The 24,543-nt window shown below is 41.9% G+C and overlaps 1 protein-coding gene across 1 annotated transcript in view; it reads right to left on the bottom strand.

Moving 5' to 3' along the window:
• Positions 1-5,054: 5,054 nt before the first annotated feature.
• The window catches only part of LOC307022715 (carbonic anhydrase-related protein 10), a 365,049-nt gene continuing 345,560 nt past the window's right edge, over positions 5,055-24,543 (bottom strand). Inside the window, exons 6-10 of the mRNA XM_079655602.1 lie at positions 13,654-13,726; positions 8,490-8,644; positions 7,706-7,880; positions 5,316-6,006; positions 5,055-5,270 (exon numbers count right to left, since the gene is read on the bottom strand). Of these exons, the coding sequence (XP_079511728.1) occupies positions 5,984-6,006; positions 7,706-7,880; positions 8,490-8,644; positions 13,654-13,726 (426 nt within the window). The 3' untranslated portion in view covers positions 5,055-5,270; positions 5,316-5,983. The remainder of the gene's footprint in view (positions 5,271-5,315; positions 6,007-7,705; positions 7,881-8,489; positions 8,645-13,653; positions 13,727-24,543) is intronic.

The raw sequence follows: 24,543 nt of genomic DNA, 5'->3' as shown, positions 1-24,543 counted from the left end.
CCAATATCTTTCTTGATTCTTTGTACAGTATGAACAAAATAGTCTTTGTTCCTGAGCTGAAGTTCACTGCTGTGAGGAGTCCAGTTCTGTCTCTCACTCTCTGGTCCAGCCTGTCTGCATCACCTGGACACCTTAAACAAACAGATATATGTAAAGTACCATGTGTACAAACAATATAACTGATTCTCTTCTGTTGAACATGTTGGATTGTGTATTGTCAGAGTCAGGGTCCTTTTTATTTTACTGTAACTTTGGAAGTTGTGTTACCAATGCTTGGTTGATTTCACATACACTACTTCGACATTAGCTTGTCTACATACTTGAGCATAGCCAATTTAAATTAACCTTAGTTACAAGGATGACCTTATTTTATCAACCTCAAACAGAAGCCGTTTGTTGTACAGTATTATCCCACTTAACGCTTAACACTTGTCTATTTCGTTTTAACCTTTATAAATATAGTCTATCATTTTAACTTGGAGGTTACTATTAGCATCGTTAGCACTGATGTAGCTACCACTCGCTTACACGCTAACCGAAGCCTTAACATTAATTACGTAGCTGATTAAAATCATTAACACATAAATAAGTACTCGAATTTCACTTCCCGCAAAATCGCATTCATGCACCGTCTGTTTCAACCGCAGAGCGAGTCACAATAGTCCGATATATAAGCATGAAGAACAAACAAACACGGCCGGGGGCAAGTTGTGTTCCCTGGATGAGCTGAACAGGCAGAGTGCCTGTAGCTTCACGGAGCAGCTAGCAGAGAGACAAGAAGCTAACAGCAGCAGTCACTTCACAGAGCCGTCACTCAATGTGACCACGCCCTAATTTATGCAAAAACTTTAAGACCTAATATAAATAAAAGGGTCGTGTTAGAAAACAATTCACTCACAGATCTATAATCATGAAGGTGGAATCTAACTATATTCATAATAATATTTATTGCATCCATGGGTAGAAACATGTTTTTTTTCTGCTGTAAAGTTTGGCATTTTAACATGGGGGTCTATGGAAATTGCTCCTTTCTGCAGTCAGTCCCTATCGGCCAATATATGAACTGCAGTGTGTGCCACTTCCGTATTGGCGTCCCGGCTCTTCCACAGAGTTTGCCGCTTGGTCTCAACACACGTCACCAACATCAAGATGGCCGTCACTACTACTACTACTGTCTTGCCAAAAAGGGATTGACTCACCCTCACTATAACCAAAATGAAACACGTCCAGAATAATGTCATGCAAAGCTGCCTGCCTTCCTTCGATTCTCCCTGAACTGCTTGATCTTTTTAATGTTCAATGTTAACCATTTGTGCAGATAGCATGAAGTAGAAAAGATTGCCTATGCTAATGTAGCATTAGCGTTAGCATGTGTGCCCCGGGGACTGGGGCAACCGGGCTTAAACGGTGTATTATAGAATGATCACACCGGTGTGACAGTACTCTTCAAAGAGTTCAAAAAATATTTACCATCATGACTACTATTACTGTTTAACATTTTGGGTTACTTAGTGTTACTTCTTGTTAAGGCTAACAAAAATGAAAAGGCTATGGCTGTAATGCTAACTAATGGGCTTGCTACTAGCTAGGTAGCTAACTTGATCCAGCTCCTGGTCCTTTCATCAGACGGGAAGCGAAAGAACGAGCAAGACCCATTGCTGGTATGATAACAACCTGGTTCAAAGCACACAGGCATCTTGTTAAAGTTATCTATCTCTTATATTTAGTGGAGCGAATAAATGATGATATCACTTACGCGACTCTTGGATTTGTAGTCTTTCTAGTTGCGTATTTTTCATAGTCTTATATTTCAACAGTTTTACGACAAACTGTGACTTTTTTTACTTGGAAGTTATTTTTTAAGATTGACAAACATCATAGTGTAATTCTTAGCACAATTCAAACGGGATCGAAAGAGAATTTTTCTCTCGCCATTGACTTCAATACATAATTTTTCCCAAATAAGGTCCCATGGAGTTCCACCGGAAAGGGAGGGACTTCGGCTCTCTATAAGTTGGGACGTGTCACGTGTGCCGGAGACGATAGTGTCACGTCGGCCGGATGTCACAAATTCTGGATCTGCTTGTTAGACCCCCCCTTTTTCTTTTCTTTTTAGAGATGTGAGTACGGAGGAAAAGAGAAAGGGTTTTGTTTTCTGACACTTTGTGAGTTCCCTGACACACCGGGGACACATATTTAAGTATAAAAGACATCAAAAAGTGCATTTTGCATAATAGGTCCTCTTTAAGATATTGTGAGGAGTAATTGAAATAAATGTAGCTACAGTCAACTACAACTCTTAGTACCGTGCTGTTTCATGTACAATTACAATCATTTCAGGATCAAATCAGATTGCAAGAGGTCCAAATGTTTGGCTCATAGACTACAGTGACCAGACGTCCCCGTTTTCCGGGGACAGTCCCCCCCCCCCCCCCCCCCCCCCATCTCACAACACTCCTAAAATAACATTACTTTCTGAAGCACAATTTAAAATGTATGCTGTTTAAAATCTCAAATTAGATCTATTGTCCATCTATTTAAGATTATTATTTAATGGAAACAGTCCATAATCAAAGAGTCATTCGAAGTCAATCAAATACTTCCGGGTGATAGTAGGAGACCCCATCTAGTCAATCAGAGAAAATCAGGACAATCTGATGTAGAATTTCAAAATAAAATACTTTTCAAATCTCATATATGGGCTATTGTCCTTCTGTTTTTATACAAGAATAAATAAAAAACTGTCAAATTATCAAAGACTTATTTCACTCCAGGGTGTTAGCAGGACACCCCATCTAGTCACTCAGAGAGAATCTGGACAATCTGATGTACAGTTTCAAAATAAAAGACCTTTGAAGTCCCTTATATAAGCTATCTTCTTTCTGTTTGTATCCAACAGTTCAAATGTTCGAATTACATTAATCCGGAATTGTCCCCCTTTTTTCCTAAACAGTGAAGAAAATTGGATATGTTAATGATATATTGATCGCAAAACTCAAAATGTCCCAGGTTTTCATTTTGAAAATCTGGTCACCTTATCATAGAATGTGTATTATTCTATCAAATATATTTATTCATATACCGGACATAGTCACCAATTGGTTTGTGGAATACAGTTTAGAAGCCATGAGTTTGGTTTTTGGCCATCACCATCTTCGGTGCCAGAAGAAACCATATTTTGAGAGAGGATGGAGCTGGACAAAAGCAAAGTTAGCAGCCAATGCTAATGCTACCAAGCCCGCTTAGTTAACAAGGTGCATCTTAATTCACTTTTACTGTGAGAGTATTTGGGAGGTTAATTGTGGCTAGTGAAAATGACTTGCTTTTTTTTATACGTACTTTCGAGTAAAACTGAATAAAAGACACCTGTATTACTATGGTGAGTGCACACAAGGATACCTGTGACTGGAAAGCATAGACTCTTGTGGCTTTAATGAGCTCAATTATGGTCTCCATAGTCGCCATCTTATTGTAGTGACACCATATTTAAATACTTGACCTCATAATTGGAGAGACACAGCGGTAAGGGTGAGACAGAGGGGATCACATGCGTAAATGGTCCCCAGGTCGAAACAAACCCATGTGCTCCCAGCGGGGTCTGATCCAGTGATCGCTCCTCCAGCTCTACCAAAGTGAGCTACACAGCAGCCCACGTCCAGATACAAAATACGAAATTGAAACATCATTTTTTGTATGATGTTCCTCAAAGTCTTGATGTCCTAGTGTTGTATGGTCCATCATTTTCGTAATGTCTATCTGCATTTTATGACATAACCTCATATATTGGAATCATCTTTGTTTATATACAGTATGTTAACATTTCTTTACAATCAACTGCTTTGTAAGAGTGCATAGGTTTCTGATTGTAATATCCTTCTGTAAATCTTTTTAACCTGGAAAGCCCTTATTATTTTATTATTTATTCCTTATTATAATTCAAACAGATGAGTAAAACAAAAAAACATCCGGTTCACATAAACTACTCAAGATGAGCCTTTAAACCTGGGTGTATTGGTGGGCATTGGAGGAAGTGCAGCTCTGTCATTGACCTGCTGAGAAAGTGAAAGATGTGTCTGGGGTTAACAATCCACATTCTACACAATCATTGATTTAATTTGATCTTTGATAACCACCTATCAAATCAGTAGTAGACTCCTGCCTGACTTCCTCTTCTTGTTGACAGTCAACATGGTACCTGTATTATAAAGCCTGCACCCTCATGAGCACAGCAACGGAGGTTCCTCTCTTTTTGTCCCCTGACGCCCGCTAATGTGATTTGACAGATCTTCCTGTGCAGGCTGATAAGCTTCACCCGCGTCAGACCAACAATGGAATTAAAGGTGGACTGAGCTGCAGCAGTATGATCAGGACACTCATGTCATTCACAAAGAGCTTCAGTGAGAAGATGCTGCCCTAATATAGTCTATTTACCAGCTCATAGAGTCCTGTTGTGAACCCGGAAATGTTGAGTATACCCCAGAGTTTTATGATAGAAATGTTTAGTACGGGTCCCCAGCACATAGAAACTGCCGGATGCTAACTTGCATATGTTGGGAAATGTGCACAGTTAGCGGTAAGTTGGGTTAGTTAGCATCAATTAGCATTGTAGCGCGGACAATAGTTAAAAAAAAACATATTTTTTGATAATTTCTTTGTGGTTTTGAGGGTTATTAAGGATGCTGAATCTATATACAGTTTTAACCAGAAAGTGGCCGTAGGTGGACTGATTTTGATTAATGTCTTGATCATTTGAAATATACAGAATGCTTATTTGAAAAAGATATGTAGAGGTAATAATGTCCATGTTGTGCTCTCTATCCAATGGTAGCAACACTGCTCGTGGTAATACTCAACATTTCTGGGTTCACAGTGCTGACAACAGACTGATTTGGACCCCTCTTTAACCTTAGCGACGCTGGCTTGATGAAGACAGTGTTATTGAGCATGCCTCTGAGGGAAACATTGACATATCAACACATTTAATATGGAACAGTACAAAACAGGTACAGGTACAATAAGTCAGATCCTCATATAGTGAAGCATTTTCCAAAGTAAACTGTCCAGACACATTTATTGGGCGGATAACATTACTCAAACACAGTGTATGACCATTGTAAACAATAAAACAGAAAAAGGCATCGGCTCGGGCTGAGAACTTCAGGAGGACTGCGCCAAGCTTTTTAAAATTCACAACTTTTTGTCTTTTTTTAAATCCTCTTTATATATCTTTTGAATGTTAATTCATTACTTTTCTTTAGATATTCATTTTTCTGAAGTATTGATAATAATAATATGTACAAACGAGGCAAAGAAACCGGAAGTATTGATAATAATAATATGTACAAACGAGGCAAAGAAACCGGTTGTTCTGAGGCCGTAAGGAAGCCTGTAAATATTCGCTCGTCTCCATGACATGACTCTGGTTTTGGAAAATGGCAAGGTAAGGCTTGGTTCCCTCTGTTGGTTTTGCTGATTGCATGCCTGGGTTGTGACTGTGATGGAGCCGTGTGAGGCAGACCACTTCGGGGGAGGGGGGGGGGGGGGGGGGGGGGGGGGGCAGTGACTTAGTCCTTGGATGTTCCCACTGATAGCAAAATGTTTATGTACAAAGGCTTTAAGTCCCATCATTCTCATATTAGTTGGGATGCTATCAATATTCTTTTTTGTTTCTTTCCAAGTGTCTTTTTTTTGTTTTGTCCCAAAAAAGTATTGGTATCAAAATGTCTGTATCGATATAGTTGTACAGTGGGGACAGGGCTTGGTAACATGTGTTAGAGGGTTTAAACTGTTCAATGTGTGAGTCTTTTTGCTCGCAATACAAAGTTCCTTATAATGTCCTGTGCTGTTTGTCTTTATACAATGCCATGAAATAATCTTAGATGAGATGCAGCACGGGCTCTTCCCCTCCTCCATCCTTCATCCAATTCCTCTCCTCTTCCTCTTTCCACATCTGACACCCGTCTCCATGCTCAGCCAAGGGAGGCTACTTTAGCAACCACTCGTTCACTGGAATAGAGGAGAAAGACAGGAGTGAGAATACTGATTTATATTTGCGAGTTCTCCACAGTTCAACTGTTCTCCGGCATTATTCTCCCTACACCATTCATCTTTAGCAATAGCACACAGTTAAAAAGGAATGGCCCTGCAGTGGATGCCCTGGTGTGTGGGTGGAGCTGCAGCGTTTAGTGAAATTCAACAAGGAAATTTGATTGAAAAAGTGATTTATCTGAAACAAAGGAATTACAGAAGTGTTGTCATAATCTAAATTCCCTAAATCAGGTTTTAAACACACACACACGTGCACACACACACACACACACACACACACACACACACACACACACACACACACACACACACACACACACACACACACACACACACACACACACACACACACACACACATTAAACACAACCATTAAAGAAGCAGGTCTACTTTTGCATTGTTTTGGTTCCTCTCTGGTGTGTGCATTTGTTCCAAAACCACAGCGATTTGAGGTGAATGGGGGGGGGGGGGGGTTGTCTCACCATAGTTGCTGCACAAAATAAAAATGTCATTTATGGGGGTGCAGTGGGTCGAGTAGAGCATAACATTGAAAGAGAGAGAGATACGGACAGACAGAAAGAAAATCATGACAATCACGATGTGTGTGTATGTGTGTGCATGTGTGTGTGTGTCAGCCACAGTACAGTAAATGTTGAACTTCAATGAAAAGACAATAATAAATAACACAGTGAATAGCAGGGACAGGGGCTACCTTTGGCCTTACTGTAAGTGCATTTATACTTCAGCAGTGAAATTCAACATGTGTTCAGCATTGCACAGTTGCACAGATATATCGGCTGAAACAGAGGGGGGGGATTGTCAAATAAGGTGCCATGGGACCTTATTTCGGAAAAAGTATGTATTGAAGTCAATGCAGAGATAAAGATTATCTTTCGATCCCGTTTGAATTGTCCCACGAATTACACATATGATGTTTGTCAATCTTAAAAAATCATTTCCATGTCAAGAAAGTCACAGTTTGTTGTGAAACTGTTGAAATATAAGACTATGAAAAATACGCAACTACTGTAGAAAGACTACAAACCTCAGAATCCCGGTCCTGCATGCTGGCTCTTACGGAACCGACTAACTCCCCTTTTTCGTATGTACAGCTCTCAACATGCCCAGACTTGTAGTGATTTTCACCTCTTTTAATACTTTTTTGCCTTATTCTGAAAGAAAGAAGTGAAATGTGCCAACGTGACGGCCATCTTGTTGTTGGTGACATGTGTGAGACCAGAGATGTAGTTAATTGAGCGTTTCACAAAAAAAATGTTGTTACTTCACAGTTTTACGACACATTTAAAATGTTTTGACTTGCAAAATTATCTTTTAAATCGACAAACACCATATGTGTAATTCGTGGCACAATTCAAACGGGATCGAAAGATAATCTTTCTTTATTTAACAGAAGATGAGGAAGTTAATATTTGATGTTAGCTGCCAGTATAGTAGATTTTCTTCATTTACACGTCTAAAAGAATAGAAGTGAGCTTCTTCATAATCGCTTTTTGTTCTGAAAAAGTGTAGGTGTGCTAATGCTATGAACAGAGTGCACAGATGGGCCTGCATAATCAGCTGAGCGAGATAAATAATGAAGACAAAAGGAATAGAGATGATGCTGCATAGTGACAGAGGGACCTGATTGTTTTTGTACCTCGGTATTGGAGCTTCTGGGCCCGGTTGTTGGGGCAGTCTTTGCCTTGCATGCTGAAGTTGATGTTGGTGCGGATGCAGCGGTTGTTCAGCTCCTGGACCGGGCGCACATTGTCGCTCATGCTCAGGAAGATCTGAGACGGCTGGTTCTGGCTCAGCAGTCGCAAGGAGTGCATCTAACAGGAGGGAAACGCACGTTAGAGAAAAAGGACAAGGCATCATTTTGGGGGAAGTGTCTCAGCGACACAGTGAAAGTGCTGATTGCAGTGGGGATGGAACCAGAGCTCTCCTGATCCTAAGTTAACCACGGCCCCTGGTAGAGCCCCCCACACACAACAACACAGACTATAACACCCCTTGTTGTTTAATACCAACTATGTGCAATATGTGCAATATATATATATGCCGTTAATAACTGTGCAATATATACCTGTCTGCTAAATCCTCACAGCTGTTACAGGATGTGTATTTTGTAAATTGTGTAATTTTTATCATAATTTTTGTATCTTTAATATTTTGTATGCATGCTTGTTAGGTAACATTAAGCTGTCTGTGGCTCTTTTCTGCTGTGACAATGTACATTTCTCCTCTGTGGGACTAATAAAGGTATTCTGATTCTGAAGTTCAGCACACTAACCCACTGAGCCACAGCCTCATGTAAAATACTCCAAGTATGAAGGATTTGACAAAAGAAGCGTGTTGGAGTAAAAGCCTCACAGCGGTTAGCAGACAGAGAGAGATGTGTGTTTGCGGGGGGGGGGGGGGGGGGGGGGTGGAGGGGTCACCTGCATGCGTGTGAGGTACACCGGCTTGTTCATCAACAGCCATGTGACGGTCTCAAAGCACGGAGGGGTGGTCATGGATCCATCGTAGGTGATGAAACTACTAGTTTCCGGGTAGATCTCCTCTATGTTCAGGCTGGTCAGTAGATACGCATCATCTTTGGGAAGAAAAGCTTTTAACGATTCATCACAGGATACAGTGCTGTGGCTTTTACATTTTATGTGTATGTTCAAATAGAGCAACACAAAAAGAATCAAAATGCTGCCACCAGAGGACTCAAATCATTTCCCTCAACCAAAGACTTATTTTCTATTTCCAAAGATTTCACAGGAATAATAAAACTGGTGAAAGTCAGAAAAGTGTTCTTGTTCTTCCTCTAATCATCTGCACCACTGCAGTAGAGGAGTGGTCCTGATCCATGATGGTCTGTTGTATCTAACGCAGATGGGGGGCTCCCTATGGGAACTGGATGGCAAAATCACTCATGTTCACAACTTTAGTTACAGGAAAATAAAAATATTAAATTAGCAAATGAACAGATACACATTTAAGCTATTTCTACTCTACTTATTATGTTATATTTTTATATTCAAACGTTTATGTTGATTGTGGTGGCTGTAACTTCAAGCCTCCCAACCAACCACACATCCTAAAAGTTTTGTTTATTTTTTGTTAAACATCATACATACACAGACACATTTTTAACCACCCTTTTTTTACTATATTGAGTGCACGCAATCTTGTTGAATGTAGTGATTGTTAATGTTTGTTGTGTTAACCCCAGAGTCTTGCAGCCTGCATTTTTGTGTTTATGAATGTATGCTCTCGAGCAGGGGTTCCCAAACTTTGCCATGCCAAGGACCCCCATATAGCATTATCCTCTGGCGGGGACCCCCCTGTTGCAATTTCTTTTTTTAATGATGTGTACAAGTGCCTTGCGATGGAGCATGCATGCTTTGCCACTACATTTGGGGCCTTCTGCCTGATCAAAGCTGTCACTCTGCTTTTTTTGCCTGTCATAGCCCCACTGCCCCATCTGAACACACACCCACACAACGAGACCAGTCAAGTCCATTTGAGATGATGTACTCATCTAAAATTTGGAAAATGTCTCTTCCTGTGGTCCTACCTTCCAGTGCTTTGCAAAATAATATTTCCTCAACAAAGTTGTCTTTTTAAATAAATCTGATGTATGCAAACAATTCTGCGACATTTGCTACATCAGTGCTCTCATCCAGCTGCAGAGCGAAATATTCACGAGCTCTCACTTGCTCCAAAAGCTGAGCACTCTCAGTAGTGGCAGATCGATTCTGATTGGCTTGAAGGGCGGTCGTGTGATTTAAAAAATATTAAAAGATTGGCACATAGATTGATAGATATGCAGTTATTGATAACATCTAAAAAAAAAAAAAGAATGCAACTTTAAAAAAATAATAATTCGCTTTTCCCCTCAAACTTTGCGTGACCCCCATGGCGCCCCCGGGCGGCCCCCCGGGGGGTTGGGGCCCCCACTTTGAAAAACACTGCTCTAGAGTTTAGATTGTATCTAAAATAATGCTGTCGCTATGCATAAAACAAAAATGCTACAGTCTTCCCGACATTTCTCTGTAAAAAAAAAGTATGAATGGCTGAGTGATATGTTTTGATTCTGAAGGACACACAGTGTGTCTGTGTCTTCACTCACTTCCTGTTCCCTACACAATAAACTAGAAATACTAATTGCCTACAACTTGCGTAAAAAGTAGCAGAAAATGTAAGTACCGTATTTGAGTAAATGTACTTAGTCACTTTGTTACTATCCACCTCAGACAATAAGTCGTTTGGACATTATTCTCACAACGTCACTGAAACATTGTTTGTGCTATTGTTGGAAATATATTAATACCATAGTTTTGCACACTCAACAGAACAGTGGAGTAAAGTGCACTGTGTGTGGAACAGGGGGTGGGGGCTCTTGTTTTATGACAGTTCACCTCATACCTCCTGCTCTGATGTGCGGGCTGTAGAGCCCTCCCCACTCATCAAACACTGAGCTCATCTTTCATTTCTCCTGCTTCTTCTTCCACCATCACTCAGTGTGCTGTGAATGACAGGCTGTTGGTGTTGCAGCACAGCCTCTTTTATCCAAACTGTCTCCTATGTCAGGACGCTAATTAGACAAACTGCAACTCTCTCCCACTTCCTCTTCACACTCCAGTAACACGCTCTCCATAACGTGTCATCTGCTGGGCCGCTGTTGACAAATGGACTGCCGGTTGTAATGAGGTTACTGCGGTACACCGCTGCAGCTTTAATGCTGATTTAACTTTGCTTCGCATGACTATTAAATACTGGGTCTTGTAAACAGAGCCCTGTGGTTAAAAATAAATGAATAACACATAATAAGCACGATAGGGTTAATGTGAGAAAATCCTGATGAAAATATGTTCTGATCCTCTCTGAAGGTTAAGAGGAGTGGGATTTTATTTCACTATGCAGCATTTCATTTTACATTCTAGTCTGACTATGTTATTCCTACTCTGTTTCTTCTTGCACTTTGTTTTTTGTTTTTGTATGTGGTTTATGTGTTATATATTATAAATGTGCACTGTTGGAGGAGCCTGTGACTTCAGAGTTTCATTGAATCACCACACTGTAACGCCTTTGAACTTTGAACTCTGTTGCTGATCTTCCATCATGTGGCTGAAATAAATCAGTCTCTCTGGAGTCACACACACACACACACACACACACACACACACACACACACACACACACACACACACACACACACACACACACACACACACACACACACACACACACACACACACACACACACACACACACACACACACACACACACACACACACACACACACACACACACACACGCCGCAAAGCCTCAGAGACAGAGGTGATAATGTGGCGGAGGTGGGTGCATATACATGCATACGTATGTAGAGCACAGATGTAAACACTGTTTTATTTAAAGAAGGGAGAAAAACACATTCCCTCTGCACATGGGTGAGCATCAGCAGGATCTGGTAGACTGGAACGTGAATCCGTTGAATGTGTTCAGGTTTTAAGATTTGATGGCAAAGTGGCAAAAGAACCTTCTGCTTATGGCACATCACTGTGTGTGTGTGTGTGTGTGTGTGTGTGTGTGTGTGTGTGTGTGTGTGTGTGTGTGTGTGTGTGTGTGTGTGTGTGTGTGTGTGTGTGTGTGTGTGTGTGTGTGTGTGTGTGTGTGTGTGTGTGTGCTTGAAGCTGGCACCCTCACTGGCGGAGGGATATGCCTGAGGAGTCATAAGCGTGAGGGGGCAGTGTTGGACTGTATGTGTGTGTGAGACAGTGTATCTGAGGGAGTTTTGACAGCTGTCAGAGCTCCCCCCGCCACAGCCTTCTGTCCCGCGTGGTGCCTCAGAGACTCCTCCCAGCCACCAGGGGTCAGTGTGTTTATCCCTCCTCTCTCTGCTCTCCCCATTAATCCAATTATTTGTCTCTTTTTTTTAAAGCTAGCCCCGGGCCTACTCCGTGCAGTGCTGCAGAGAGAAACCTCTGGAGAGCAGCTGTCGTCTTCTGCCTTACATGCTGCCTCGCCCACAGTACACCCCCACCCCCCAGCATCTAGAGGTCCCATGCATCCCTATCCTGCAGCATCCTTCAACTGGCACTTTGACATTTCTGAGAGATCAGAAAGAAAAGCATTTCTTAAGAAACATTCGATTGTACTGATTAAAAAGTTGACCGTTTGCTAACCCTTGTCCTCGGAAACACAGATGTATCATAAGGAGTGGACAAACACCGCTCCTCTGCAAAGATTACTGTGGCTGCAGTTGCAAAGAAAATGAGTCTATTGTTCACAGTGTAAAAACTCAACCATTGACTTTAAAGAGTTCACATAACTGTATTAGGTTAGTTGAAAGCAATAATATTAAGTTTGACCTAATAAGCTTGATATTATTGCTTTTTACTAATCTAATACATTTACATACAATACATTCATAAATCTGTTGACATAATACATTTAATTAGAGTCAACGTTTCAGTTTGTTCAGTGCAGCAGAGAAACACTGCAGAACGTTTTCTACGCACCAGGCGAGGAATACTGAACTGACTAGGCGCCATCTTGCTCTGGTTTCCAGTTCTTATAATATATAAATTAGTGGTTCAAAGTAATTAAGTACATTTACTCAAGTATAGTACTTTGTTGAGGTTTTTGTACTTTACTTGAGTTGCTTCTTTATACTTCTACTTCTACACATAAATACTTGTACTTTTACAAAGTAGAATTTGGAAATCAGGACATTTACTTGTAGTGGCGTATTTATTTCTTCCATCAGTGATACATTATAGATCAGCAACCATGACCAGTCAAGGTTTCCACATGTTGAAGCAGATTGCCTGGCGTTTCAGTTAGAAATATACAAAGCCTATGAATAAAGAAAAGATATACCAGGGTGTCCGTGGGTTCTTAAAAAGTATTAAAGGTTGATAAATCAATTTAGCGAAAATGAAGGCTATTAAAAAGTATTAAACGGCATTTTCCAAGGTATTACATTTTGTAGCTTGTTTTCAATAAGTATATAAATTGTCCAAAGAGGTTGTATTCTACAGTCTGCCTGAATGTAATCATTGCGTAGGTGTGTAGTGTGATTCTGTGTAGTTTATTTATGGCATCCCGTTGGGTTTGACGTCATCTGAACAGGACATCGCACGCTCACTGCTTGATAGCGCGCAAAGCTCCGTTTACGCCGGTTGCTAAACAACATCGTTATGGGGAAATGCAAGTCTGCGTCCAAATGGTTGGAAGATAAGGAGGAAGGACAATCAATATAGTAAATGTGAGGTAAAGTGTGTCGCCAATGTAACCGGTTAAAACTTGAAGTGGCGATGAGGTCTTAAAATGTATGGAAAGGGTCTTAAAAAAGGTCTTAAAAGGTATTACATGTGACTTCAGGATTCCTGCATATACCCTGTATTTGTATATGTGTATAAATAACCAGTACACTTGTAAAGAGTTCTGGTCGCAATATTTGATAAAACTGATTATTATTTTGTCCTAACGTAATCTACAATCTTTAGCATGTCTGTTTCACTAGCTCACCATCTACAATAGTTAGCTAATTGGCTTTTATTAAAAACAAATCTTAGGCATTGTAATTACTGCACATGGACACTTACTTTTATATGTTATTCTTGTGATGGTGTCTCTGTTCAGCATTCGATTTAGGAATGAGTTTGATGTCTCAGCAATCTGCAATAAAGGACAGACACAGGAAGAAGGGTGAGGTTACATTTTGTAGCTACATGTCATATCTATTCAGTAGTACAAACTATATAATAGTTGATTATACAAGTATATTTTCTTTTATCTATCACCTTTAATGCCCATGAAATGTCGAAACCCACTGATGTATTTTGCACAGTCAGACTCATACACTGCTGCTTTGCCTTCTGGAGAAAAGGCTCCCACTGTGTTCAAGAAACCATTAAAAGGTTTTACAGACACACACTGCTGCAGAACACGCACAAACAAGTCCTCATTTTTTCTTCTATCAGAGCTGTATGTTATAAGACCATTGCATGTACCTTGCATATCAGGTATACAGGCTTGGGGAGGGTACAAAGAAAAGGTTAACTGTATTCCTTGGCAGTCAACATTAAGTAAAGATGTAATCAGATAATTCAATTAAAAAAAATGGTGGATGTTTTGACACGCCTACTGCCCGAACCTGCTTTCTTTGCTTCATTTGTTCTGTTTTTTGTTCAGCAGGTGAACCTATATGTTCATAAAATAGTGTGTGTGAGCTTAACTGTGTATTAAACTAAAATTGACCATTTCCTGTCAGCTCAGATTGTATTTCTACTTGTTTAAACTGTAGGATGTGCTTATGTGTTTCAGTGTTGGTGTACAGGCTGCTTATTCCACTAATATAAACATCTTCCATGTGTTGGAGACATCTGACCTGCCTCCTTTTCTCCACTAGTCCACGCCTGTCCTGTGTTCCAGCCCACAGACACCAGCTGCTCTCTCTCCTACAAGATTGTTGCTGTTGTCACACTGTCATTGTGCTTCAGCTGTTCCCTGTCTGTCCTCTGCTCTCTGTCCTGTATGCACACTGTTTTAGCCCACTCCTCCTCTGCAGACTCTACAATGCTCAGTTGTGCACTTGATTCTGACCCTAGGTAACAGGAAGTGAATGATCATCCCTCTGATTCCTTTCTTTCCTTTACCTCTGTCTCCTTGGAATGACATTTACATACTAAGTTCCTTCCCATCTTCTTCCGGCCTCATTAAGGCCCAGTGGGCCTTACAGGGCTAAGGCCCGGGTCCCCTGCTGACAGTGACGATTATCCACCCCATTAATGAACATCATGTGAACAATCTCTTGTTCTTTTGAATACTGTAAATCCTGAACAACCCTTTGAACACTTGTTACACATTTCTGCTCCACACCTCTAAATCTGCACAGCTCTCCAATTTGAATATAGCATTTGTCTTATTTTATTTTACTGTACTCTGTGTAAATGTTTTCTTTCTATATTATTTAAATGTCTTTAAAATAGTTTCTGAACTAGCTTTGATAATAGTGCTATTTTTTGCTCATTTAAGAAAAGCATATTCTTCTTTTTGTGTCTTTGTATGCACCATGTATACCAGAGCAAATTCCTCGTGTGTGAAAACGTACTTCGATAAAAATGATACTGAATTTGATTATACTTATTTAAATATAGGGAGGTGGATGGTGGGCCAAATGAATGGCTGGATTTCATTTGTTTTATAGGAGTTTTGTTTGATGTAAATCCCAAGAAGAAATACATTGAAAGCTGCATATATTTTTAATAACATTGTAAAACATATGGCAAAATCCTACACATACTGTAAGTGTTGATTTTACTTGATTTGGGAGTACACATATAAACTACATTCATGTTCCACACAGAACATCAGTTTACACTGAGATAACATTTCTTTCCTCAGCAGGGCTGCAGTCGGCCACAGAGCACACAGACAGGAAGTCTGCAGCGGAGACAATGGAAGGACCCTAACAGCACGATAGAATACTTAATGCTCCATCATGATATTGGTTAGAGACGTTTATTGCTTGGAGGTTTAATTAGTTGCCCTTGAAACACATGCTGCTAATTACAAACAACATACACACATCCTTTAATGAAATAAATCACTTTGCAGTCTGGTGTCACCCAAAACATTATAATAAGTATTTCTTGGATATAAGTTCCTACATTTTGACACACAGATACTCGCCACCCTAACTTGCAGAGCTTACTACAGAAAGAACAAACTACTTCCTGTATTGGCCCTGAATGTGAATCATGAGCTGCATCCCAAGTATCTTATGGCACTTTTCCACTGCAGGACCTAGCGCGGCTTAGTACGGTATGGTTTGGCCTTGGTAGGCCAGGCTCACTTTATGCTGCATTTTCATTACAGTTTAGTAACAGGGGTAGTAACTATAGTAACGCAGTGTAGGCGGTGCGATCGGCTGTTCGGCGGGCGGAGCGACGCTGCATAAAACTGCCGTGACGTCATCTTCGATGCGAACCACAAAACCAAAACACCAGCCGTTAGCTGTTAGCACTCAGAGCTCACAGCTCCTCATATCTGTTCAGAAACTAGGCAAAAGTTAAACAAGTACAAACCACAGACTGTCTGTGTCATGGTGAATACAGTCGCTGGTTTATTTATGTCTGTAGACCGTTGTGGTGAGATTGGTCGGAGCATATACAACGTTAGCTTAGCCTGGTCGATCCGATCTCCATTTAGAAAACACGCATTTTAAAAGCTTTTTCGCCTGCCGTCTTGTCTGCAGACCGGTATAAGTATGTTGTTACTTCGGCATCATTTTGAAATGTGTATTACAATTAAATCACGGTCAAATATGTTCATTTTGTTGTAGCTGTAGCCCCCTTGCCAGCGATTCTCTCTGACCATTCAGCAGTCGAGAGTGCTTACGTCACTAGTTTAGCATATTCAGCCCGGTTGTTGGCCCGGTAAGAACCTCGATTTTGGAGGGCCAGAAAAAAGGTGAAAAAGTAGCCCTGAGCCGGAACTACCCCTAGTGGAAAAGCAAAAAAAACCGGGCCTGGTTTGGCCCAGCACGCTTAAAGCGTGCTACAAGCTGCAGTGGAAAAAGCGCCATTAGCGCCTCACTTGCTTCTTAGTTGTATGTTGTCAGTTTTGTATAGTGACCACATAGTTAGGAGTTATTCACCGGAGTGTAATCTGATGCATTGCACTGATGTTAAGTAGCATTAGTGACAGATACACATTAAGGGGTGTGTCGGCCGGCTGAGGTTTTCCCCTAAGGATGGTCTGTTTTTTTCCTTGGTTATCAATCGAATCAAGATAGGAGCCAGGAAATGACAAATAAGAGACTTGGGATGCAGCTGCTGTGTCTTCCAATATGGCCATAATTCCTAGGAGATCGGGTTAGAAGAAATACAGCAGACATTTCACCACGAGATTTTGTTGAAATGTCTGAAAAATCACAGACTTTAGTGACAATGCTGGAAACGGATCACATTAACTTCCCCCATTAGCCGTTAGATCCTCACTCTCACTCTGCCTCACTGGCTCCTGTGTTCAGTACTTCTCTCACTCGATTCTGAGACAAGCTTGCTAATAGGTGAGGGAAGCACCTCACCCTTGATGTCCTCCCCCGCGCTCCTCTCGGACTCCTCTTGGACTCCTCTCTGATTTCCTCTCCAGTCCGTCTATCCCTCACTCATGCACGGTGGACTCTACAGCACTAATTGTTGAGCGAAGTGATTAAAAAGAGATGTGCTTGTCCTCCCCCTTTTCTCACTGCAGCTGAAGTGACTTAGTGTCTGACCTGTTCCCTGTGCTTCTCATGCATGCATTATGCTTTTACCAGACACTCATGCTGCACACTATACTGTAACTCTCTTTCATTTCAACCATTTTCCTTGAAAAGCTCCTCAGGGAATTATTCATCTACAGCAGGGGTGCCCACACTTTTTTGGCTGGTGAGCTACTTTTGAAATGACCAGCTAACCGAGGTCTACCAACCAAAAATAAAATCCCAAATTGCAAGGGTTGCTGAATAACACGTTTTATTTTTACATGGGATAACTACAATAGGGCTGCAACAAACGACTAATTTGATTATCGATTAATCTATAGATTAATGAAACGATTAATCGACTATTCGGACTACTACTGTGTGCCTTGCGCAATTTCTCAAACGCTCTTATTTAGCCATCAACTTTTAGATTTAGTTTGAGGTTGTTTTAGGCATGTGGAAACTAACAATGAAGACAATAAAGATGAATACTTGATTCAAAAATACATATATTATTAAATTAACTTAACAAATTGTGAACAAAATTAACATTGCTTTTTATTTGAATTAAATAAATAATATTTCACATCAAAAGAAACAACAATGTTTTAACAAATCTTATTAAATAATCTGATGACAGAACTGGAAACAGAATAGCTGAAACTTTAACAAAATAAATAACTCAGTTACTAAGTCTAATCATTAACCCATGTTTGTATAATGTAGTTAACTCCGTGTGTTGCTGCTAGCATACATAACACCTGACGTGGAAACGTTACTCGTGGATGGGGCTACAGAGCTACTAGAAAGACAGTCGAACCCGGTGCATTCCTCCGTCTGAATGTGGTGCACTTTTGCTAAATGTTTAGACAAATTGCTCGTGTTACCGCCCTTACATGCTAAACACTTTTGGTGACGAGCATTGTCCACCTCAAGACGGGTAACATGTAACCACACCTTGGAGCGCTTCTCTCCACCATCTCCTCCGTGTGTTGCTGCATGTAGCAGATGCGTGTGTGTAAACTGCCCCGCCCCCTTGCAAACAGACGGGGGAGAGAGAGATCTCTTCTGGATTGGAAAGATAGAAAATACACCGACCATAGACACATTTGTTTGTCTTTTTGCATGTTAGAAACGAGTTGGCGACACTAAGACTAAGAGATAATGTTTGTGTAGCAATAATACATGACCTTTCTCAACTCGCTACTCGGAGGGAAGTCGCTGTCATATGCCTTGTGTACACTCCGATAATGCCTCTCCACGTTACCTTTCTTTGGCAGAGCGACGCTTGCTTTACAAATAAGGCAAATAACCTTTGAATGTGACATCACAAAAAAAGATTCTCCCTCCCATTCTGTGTGGAAGTGGTATGTCTTTAGCTTTTTGCTCGTTCCCGCACTCATTTTGTTGTTTGTCTCTCCCGGCACTTGACTGATTTTGTATCGCTTTGCATTCTGGGTTAACAGACTGTAAAGCAATAGGTCCCTTTTTCTGTCAATCAAGTCAACTCCTAAATTAAGTGGCAGGGAGGCCAAGGGAGGAGGGATCAAAACCTGTTTTGTCTATTTTAACGGAGCTGGATTTTTTTTTATTTATGAATGACTCGCGATCTACCAGGTCGACCGCGGTCGACGTACTGGGCACCTCTGATCTACAGTATATCTTCTTTTCCAGGAATATAAATACAGTAGATGTAAGAAAAGTACAGGTTTAACACGAATACAGTTGATCGGAAACATGATAACCTCAATCAGAGGTGGGAAGTAACTAAGTACATTTACTCAAGTACTGTACTTAAGTAACATTTTTAGATATTTGTACTTTACTTGAGTATTTCCATTTTCTGCTACTTTTTACTTCTACTCCATTACAATACAGAGGTAAATGGTATACTTTTACTCCACCAGTGGCACGCCTCTCTGAGGGCCTAAGATATTCTACAAAATAATATTTTAAAACATTAAAAAATATATAATATTTTTAAAATATTTCTTTAGTTATATTTGTCATTAGTTTTACCAAAATAACTTGATTTAATTGTATTTAAAATAACATTTCCAAAAAGAAAATCCTTCAAATCTGCCTGTTCAGTTTCTGTTTGAATGTGAAGGGTTAAATGAAAGAAGCTCGTCTCTGCGAGTTACTGTGAAGAGAGGAGCTGATTGGTGGTCCAGCTATAAGTTCAAAGAGGGCCCAGCTATAGTAACTCAATTACCTCATTCACACCAACGCATCTCCGGTTCAAGCTCCGTGCTAGAGATTTTCAGGTTCAGAACTGGTTCTTCGGTTTAGCTCCGGCTCTTTTCACACCGCCCAGAGTCCAACTGGTGCTGCGTCATTGCGTCATTGTTTGCGTCATGACGTAACCGTTTGCGTGCCTGCTTCATAAAGCCAAACCGTGCGGACACCCCTCACAGCTGACACCAACAACAACAACAATGGCCGATTGTGCTCCAGCTTCCTCTGTACCTCTTCAGAGGACCAGATTCCCAGTAGGTAGCTGGTCTCTTCAGTGGACCACTGCTGCTTGTTAAGTTTCTCCATCGTTGTGGATAAAACACGGGCTTTTTGTTGTTGTTCAGGAGTTGATCCCGCCCCTGCCCCCACCTCGACGTAAGCCTGACGTATGCGGCGCTTTTGCTCTAGCCGGACAATTTTTTGGTGCTTGAAACGAACCGGATTCCGGAGCTAAGAGGCTGCTCCGCTGCAGTGTGAACAGGAAAACCCGGTGCTTTTCAAGCTCCAGCTCCGAACCGTCCTGAAACACTGTTGGTGTGTGTAACGGAAGTGATCTCTGGGGCCATAGATCTCGGCCTCCGTTACGGATTGTGTAGCTTCGTTGGTGGCGAAGTGTATGTAGTTTGTGCATCTGTCTGTGTTTTAGTTTGTCTGTCTCTGTTTGCTGGTTTTATTCTGAAAAGTGTTCCCCTTCCCCCATTGTGTGTTTCCTGATTATGTTCACCTGGTACCCTGTGTTGCCTCCTCCCCCATCAACTCTGTCCTGTTGGGTTGATTGGGTTGCATATAGGCTCTGGGGTTTTTCTGTTATGGGAAGTGTGTGTGAGATCCTGGTGGCTGCAGGCTCAATTTTCAGCATCACAATTGGTGTCAGAAGTGGGATTGACCAAGTGAGTGATGGAGGAATTAAGGGAGATGATGAGATCAGCCGGTGAGCAGCAGTTCGCACGGGTACAGGAACGGGAATCAAGAATAAGATAGGAACAGAGACTCCGGAGGCAAGACGGCCGATTGGCTAAAGGCTCGACGGGCACTTACTCTGCCGCTGAGGAATCAAAGATCCTGGCGGAGAACCGGAAATTGATGCGAGAGCAGAAGGAGGAGATGCGCTTAGTGGAGGAGGCTCGTCTGATATGCCTGGAGGAGGAGAAGAAACTGGAGGAGGGGCTGGAGAGACAGAGACAGCGACAGGCAGAGCTCACGGCCCAGAAGGCCAGAAAGGAGGAAGAAAAATCGAAGCGGGAGGAGCTGGTAAAAATCCTGGAGGAGAATAACCGTCAGATGAAGACCGAACTTGAGCGAGCGGCAGCTAAGAAGCTTGAGAAGGTCAACAGCAGCCTACAGCGTCACCTGCTGCGCCAGAGGGAGCTCACCAGCATGAAGGGGCAGATAGCCACTCTGATGCAGCAGCAGCAGTTCCAGGCGGACCCCGCTCAGCTGGAGAGGAAGAATCAGATCCCGAAGAGAAAGAAAGGGAAGCTTCCTTCTGACTTCACGCCCCCCCCTGAGGAAACCATGTTGCACAAGGGGAAGCAGAAACCTTGCAGGGAAGCCAAGGTTTTTAAGACACTGTGCTTCCGGGGGAGAGGGGTAAGGAAATGTAACGGAGGTGATCTCTGGGGCCATAGATCTCGGCCTCCGTTACGGATTGTGTAGCTTCGTTGGTGGTGAAGTGTATGTAGTTTGTGCATCTGTCTGTGTTTTAGTTTGTCTGTCTCTGTTTGCTGATTTTATTCTGAAAAGTGTTCCCCTTTCCTCATGTGTGTTTCCTGATTATGTTCACCTGGTGCCCTGTGTTGTCTCCTCCCCCCTCACCTGTGTCCTGTTGGGTTGATTGGGTTGCATATAGGCTCTGGGGTTTTTCTGTTATGGGAAGTGTGTGTGAGATCCTGGTGGCTGCAGGCTCAATTTTCAGCATCACAATTGGTGTCAGAAGTGGGATTGACCAAGTGAGTGATGGAGGAATTAAGGGAGATGATGAGATCAGCCGGTGAGCAGCAGTTCGCACGGGTACAGGAACGGGAATCAAGAATAAGATAGGAACAGAGACTCCGGAGGCAAGACGGCCGATTGGCTAAAGGCTCGACGGGCACTTACTCTGCCGCTGAGGAATCAAAGATCCTGGCGGAGAACCGGAAATTGATGCGAGAGCAGAAGGAGGAGATGCGCTTAGTGGAGGAGGCTCGTCTGATATGCCTGGAGGAGGAGAAGAAACTGGAGGAGGGGCTGGAGAGACAGAGACAGCGACAGGCAGAGCTCACGGCCCAGAAGGCCAGAAAGGAGGAAGAAAAATCGAAGCGGGAGGAGCTGGTAAAAATCCTGGAGGAGAATAACCGTCAGATGAAGACCGAACTTGAGCGAGCGGCAGCTAAGAAGCTTGAGAAGGTCAACAGCAGCCTACAGCGTCACCTGCTGCGCCAGAGGGAGCTCACCAGCATGAAGGGGCAGATAGCCACTCTGATGCAGCAGCAGCAGTTCCGGGCGGACCCCGCTCAGCTGGAGAGGAAGAATCAGATCCCGAAGAGAAAGAAAGGGAAGCTTCCTTCTGACTTCACGCCCCCCCCTGAGGAAACCATGCTGCACAAGGGGAAGCAGAAATCTTGCAGGGAAGCCAAGGTTTTTAAGACACTGTGCTTCCGGGGGAGAGGGGTAAGGAAATGTAACGGAGGTGATCTCTGGGGCCATAGATCTCGGCCTCCGTTACGGATTGTGTAGCTTCGTTGGTGGTGAAGTGTATGTAGTTTGTGCATCTGTCTGTGTTTTAGTTTGTCTGTCTCTGTTTGCTGATTTTATTCTGAAAAGTGTTCCCCTTTCCTCATGTGTGTTTCCTGATTATGTTCACCTGGTGCCCTGTGTTGTCTCCTCCCCCCTCACCTGTGTCCTGTTGGGTTGATTGGGTTGTGCATTTAGGCTCTGGGGTTTTTCTGTTATGGGAAGTGTGTGTGAGATCCTGGTGGCCGCAGGCTGTGCTCAGGGAAACAACAGCAGGATTGAGGCTGTGTGTCATTATATTGATCATTTAATAAATGCCCACACCGGGTTATATGTGGGATGTTCTGCCTCTGCCTCCTTGCTTGGTCGGGCTGCTCAATTGTCAGCATCACAGTGTGAATGAGAGAGTAATTTCAAATGACAGTACAAGAATTGACCAATCATCTCATCCCTCTAAATGGGTGGGCTTTATTATCTCAGACTTTATGACAAGTTCCGCCCGCTGTGATCACGCATTTGTTATAACAACGGGTCAAGCTAGGCGGAAGTAGCTAATTAGCATACGTTCATTCACGATGGCTCGCGTCAGTGATAGTGATGACATTGTTGTGAAATTATTAACCGAGTCATTTTCAAGATTGAGTTCCAATGATAAACTGGAGTGGCAAAGGATCAGCTGCATGACCCGCCATCAAGTGCTTCATCCAAAAGGACAGGAGGATGGACTTTGTGTTTCAGTGATTTGATCATCAAAGGTAGACCTAAGTAGGTCAAAGTCACTGTACTCCACTACATGTATTGAATACCTTTACTTACTTCACAGATGTGGATGAATGATATGAAATATAATCAAGTGTTAAATCAGACTTTAGTTCCACCTGGAGTAAATCCACAAGCTACCCTGCAGTATACAAAGTCATTCAAACTAGCTGCACCTTTACCAGCTTTGAGAACACTTTCATGATCAATCATTAGAAAACATATCATATTATTCTGAAATGGACCAATCTGCACAATGACTACTTTTACTGTCGCTACTTTCAGTATATTTTGAGGATAATATTTTTCGACTTTTATTTGAGTAACATTTTGAATGCAAGATGTTTTACTTGTAACAGAGTATTCCTACACTCTAGTACTTCTACTTTTATTAAATTAAACTTCTCCCACCTCTGACCACTCCTCTAGAAGATTCACATTTTCTTACTTTAAATGAATGCACTTTCTAATGAGTCAGTGAGTGGATTTGTCTTGAAAATTAAAAAAGCCTCCCTGGTGGTCCCCACGTAGCTGCACCACCCACTGCTGTCCTTAACGGTGTCTCACGACTCCACGCCCAGAACGGGCCCTTCCTGCACGGCTCTGAGTCAAAGCAGCGGCATCGGAAATCTGACAAGGCCTAAGAAAGCATGAGTCACTGAAAAGGGTGTGTGTGTGTGTGTGTGTGTGTGTGTGTGTGTGTGTGTGTGTGTGTGTGTGTGTGTGTGTGTGTGTGTGTGTGTGTGTGTGTGTGTGTGTGTGTGTGTGTGTGTGTGTGTGTGTGTGTGTGTGTGTGTGTGTGTGTGTGTGTGTGTGTGTGTGTGTGTGTGTAAGCGTAATTGTGAAACAATATGTTTTAACACGCTGGTTTTAACAAAAGTTTTCTTGCACTTCACTGCTTCTGGATGTGTTTAGCGAAAAGTAACAAAAAGGATGTATATTCAGTAGAAATGGTTTCAAACCCTTTTTAGTATAATGGAGAACCCTTACAAGGGTTTAATCTTAAAGCTGTGTCAGGTTCCTTTGCATGTCAGTGATCACATCTCATTAGAACTGCTTAAACACAACTGTAGATCACACAGCATGATATGGGCTCTAAAACTGAGACGTATGTAATATTATACTTTGTATTAAGTAACTTGAGCTAATGTTGACAGGTAAATGTAGTGGCGTCAAAGTATACAGTTGCATTAAAATAGAAATAAAGTAAAGTATCTCAAATGAGTCAATACTTCTGACTGTTGATACTACACTACATTTACATTTGTAAAAACAAGAAATATTTAGCCTATATCCAGGGGCGCCGCCAGGGATTTTGGGCCCCATGAAAAGATATCACATTGGTTACTTAAACATTTTTTTCTAAATGGTCTTAAATGGTTTGGGCCCCTGTCAGTGACGGGCCCTTAGAATCGTCCTAACTTTTCACCCCCTTACCCCCCTGCCTGTATCGGACATACGTTTATAAATAATATTTTGGATTTAGAAAATGTTGAGGATTAAAGCTTAGTAGAACTTTAAAAACAGCATTCCT

This window comes from Notothenia rossii (genome assembly GCF_949606895.1).
Source record: "Notothenia rossii genome assembly, chromosome: 10".
Lineage (NCBI taxonomy): Eukaryota > Metazoa > Chordata > Actinopteri > Perciformes > Nototheniidae > Notothenia > Notothenia rossii.
This window is presented reverse-complemented; position numbering and strand designations above follow the sequence as displayed.